Here is a 2,461-nt window from a genome sequence, read left to right on the forward strand (position 1 = left end):
GCTTCTCTGCAGGTACTCGGCCGAGGCCCAGTCCCTGGACCACAGGTGCTCCTGTTGTATGCAGCAGCGTACCAGCCAGCGGGAGGTGATGCTGCAGTGCCCGGGCGGGCGCTTGCTCCGCCACATCTACACCCACATCGACAGCTGTCTGTGCCAGGACACCATGTGCGAGCTGCCCCCGTGGCGCAGGGCCCGGCGCTCTGGCCTCAGGGCCCCGGGCCCCGGGGCGGGGGTGAGCGGGGAGCGCTCGGCCACCCAGGCCCCGCCTCCACCGTCCGTACACCCCGTCTATTGACCCTCTGAGCTTCCTCGCCTCCTAAGCTGACCTTCTCTCTGCAGATATTTATTCTCCCAGAGCCTTTGTTCGACTCTTTGCTTTTCCGAAATAAACTCAGGCAGACGCTGCGCTGCTGTGTTTCAGTAGAGGCTGGGCGTCGGGTGGGCCGCCGTGCACGGCCGAGGTCTGGCTGATTCCTGGGGAGCGAGTGGGCTCCGGCCACCAGGCTCTGCACACAGGATCGGGGGGGACACAGTGCACAGGGGCCTGGCCTGGCTTCGGCAAACCCCGGAAGACACTGTCCTGCCCTCTCCTGCCCTTGGCGTGCACGAAGCCCTGGCTGGGCCACCGAGATGCAGGTGGCCCCCCGCTGCAGGAAGCCCCCTGAGCCCGATTTTGCGAAGAAGGACGCAGTCCCTTTTGCAGCCATTATGCTGCCTGTGCAGCTGTTTGCGTGCGTGTGAGTGTGTGCGCGTATGTGACCTGGGTGCACACGTTTGCACGTGTGTGTGAAATGCGCCAACCCCTGGGGAAAATGGAGAAGGTCCTGGTCCACAGATGGGGGCAGCATGCCGACGCCTGCTGCAAAAACTGACAAAAAGTGACCTTATGGGTCATTCCGGGCTGCCGTGACGCAGCTGGCCGCAGGGCCTCTGGCTGGCTCTGGGGACCAGCCCAGGAAGCGGCTCTGTGTGCGTGCGTGTGTCCACGTGTCCACATGCCCACGTGTGTCTGGGGAGCTGCTCTGTGCGCTGGCTGAGATACCAGAATGGGAATTCTAGGGAAGGGACCCTCTGGTCCTTTTACCGTAGAGCGAGGCTGGCAGCCGTGGAGACCCACGGGCTTGGGAGGGGAGCAGTTGCTTCTCTCTGACCAGGTGGTGGGGGAGTGGGGGCCCTGGGTTCCTGGGCTGAGGACCCCCAGGTGTAGTAATCCAACCTGTGAGCATCCTTGGAGACCTAAGGGGAGGGGACTCTCCCCCCGGGGCCCAGGTACAGTCTGCTGTCACATTACACCTGATACCTGTCGGCCACATTTACACCTGGCTCATGGGTGCTGGATGAAGCTGCCCAGGGCCCAGCTGCGCTTGCACGGGGCGGACCCAGGCCCCCTACCTCCCCTCCACCCACTGCCTCCTGCCGAGCTGGGCTGAAGCCACTGCCCTCCCCTCAGCCACCTGCCTCCCTCCCCAACCTGACCCCCACCTGACACCAGGGCAGGACACCCCAGCACAGCAGTACCACCCTGGATCCCGGGTTCCTGGTGACTTCAGGAGCTCATACTGCGCCTGGCCCAGCCAGTGGACTCCTCGGTGGTCAGTTGGCCTGGGCTGGACTTGGAGCCACCAAGTCCCCTCCTAAAGCAGGTTTGTTAAGGGGACAGAGGGGTTGCCCACCCCTGCTTTGTGGCCACGTGGGGTCCTGGGTGCCTCAGAACCAGCCCTGCTGGTAAGCGGTCACTGAGCCCACCCCAGGCTCTCAGCTGTTCCTCTGTCCCTCCTGGGCCATGAAGCCTGTGAACTCCGTTCGCTCAGTGTGTGGCCTGTTGCCTGGACCTGGACCCGAGCCCCAGGCCCGGCAGCTCCAGCCCCGGCTGCAGAGACCTGTAGGACAGGACCAGGGGGAGGGCGCTGGGGCCAGCGCCGGGTCGGGGGGTGGTGTCAGGCTCTGGCCAGCATCCTCCTTGGCCTCCCAGGTCCCCACTGCTGCCCCACTAGCCCTGCCCTCACAGCTGTGGACGGGGGCTCCCGGGTGACCAGGGGTGGGCAAAGGTGGGTTGTGCCCCCAGGCCCGCTGATTTAAGCAGAACAGCCCTGGCTTTTTTCTCTTGGACACGGAGTTTCCATGAAGTTTTGCTTGGAAAGAGGTTTTTGGCTTAAAAATAGTTTGACAGGGACTTCCCTGGTGGTCCAGCGGTGGCTAAGACTCTGCATTCCCAGTGCAGGGGGCCCGGGTCCCATCCCTGGTCAGGGAACTAGATCCCGCACACCGCAGCTGAGTCCGAATGTTGCAACTAAGACCCGGTGCAGCCAAATAAATAAATAAATATTAAAAAAAATAGTTCGACAAAATCATCGGCAGATGGCGGGAGGTCGCGGCCCTGTCCCCCGAGAGGAACCCGCGGGCGCCTCCCGCCCACCCCGCACCCCGAGCGCTCATGGACGAATGAACCAGGGAGTGCGTG

General features: G+C 63.5%; 1 protein-coding gene across 1 annotated transcript in view; it reads left to right on the forward strand.

Annotated features, from left to right (window-relative positions):
- Positions 1-295, forward strand: part of LOC112402241 (intestinal mucin-like protein) — an 8,900-nt gene extending 8,605 nt beyond the window's left edge. Inside the window, exon 20 of the mRNA XM_024749034.1 lies at positions 13-295. Within this exon, the coding sequence (XP_024604802.1) occupies positions 13-295 (283 nt within the window). The remainder of the gene's footprint in view (positions 1-12) is intronic.
- The last annotated feature ends 2,166 nt before the right edge of the window (positions 296-2,461 follow it).

This window comes from Neophocaena asiaeorientalis, unplaced genomic scaffold (genome assembly GCF_003031525.2).
Source record: "Neophocaena asiaeorientalis asiaeorientalis breed wild unplaced genomic scaffold, Neophocaena_asiaeorientalis_V1.1 scaffold43, whole genome shotgun sequence".
In the NCBI taxonomy this organism is placed as follows: Eukaryota; Metazoa; Chordata; class Mammalia; order Artiodactyla; family Phocoenidae; genus Neophocaena; species Neophocaena asiaeorientalis.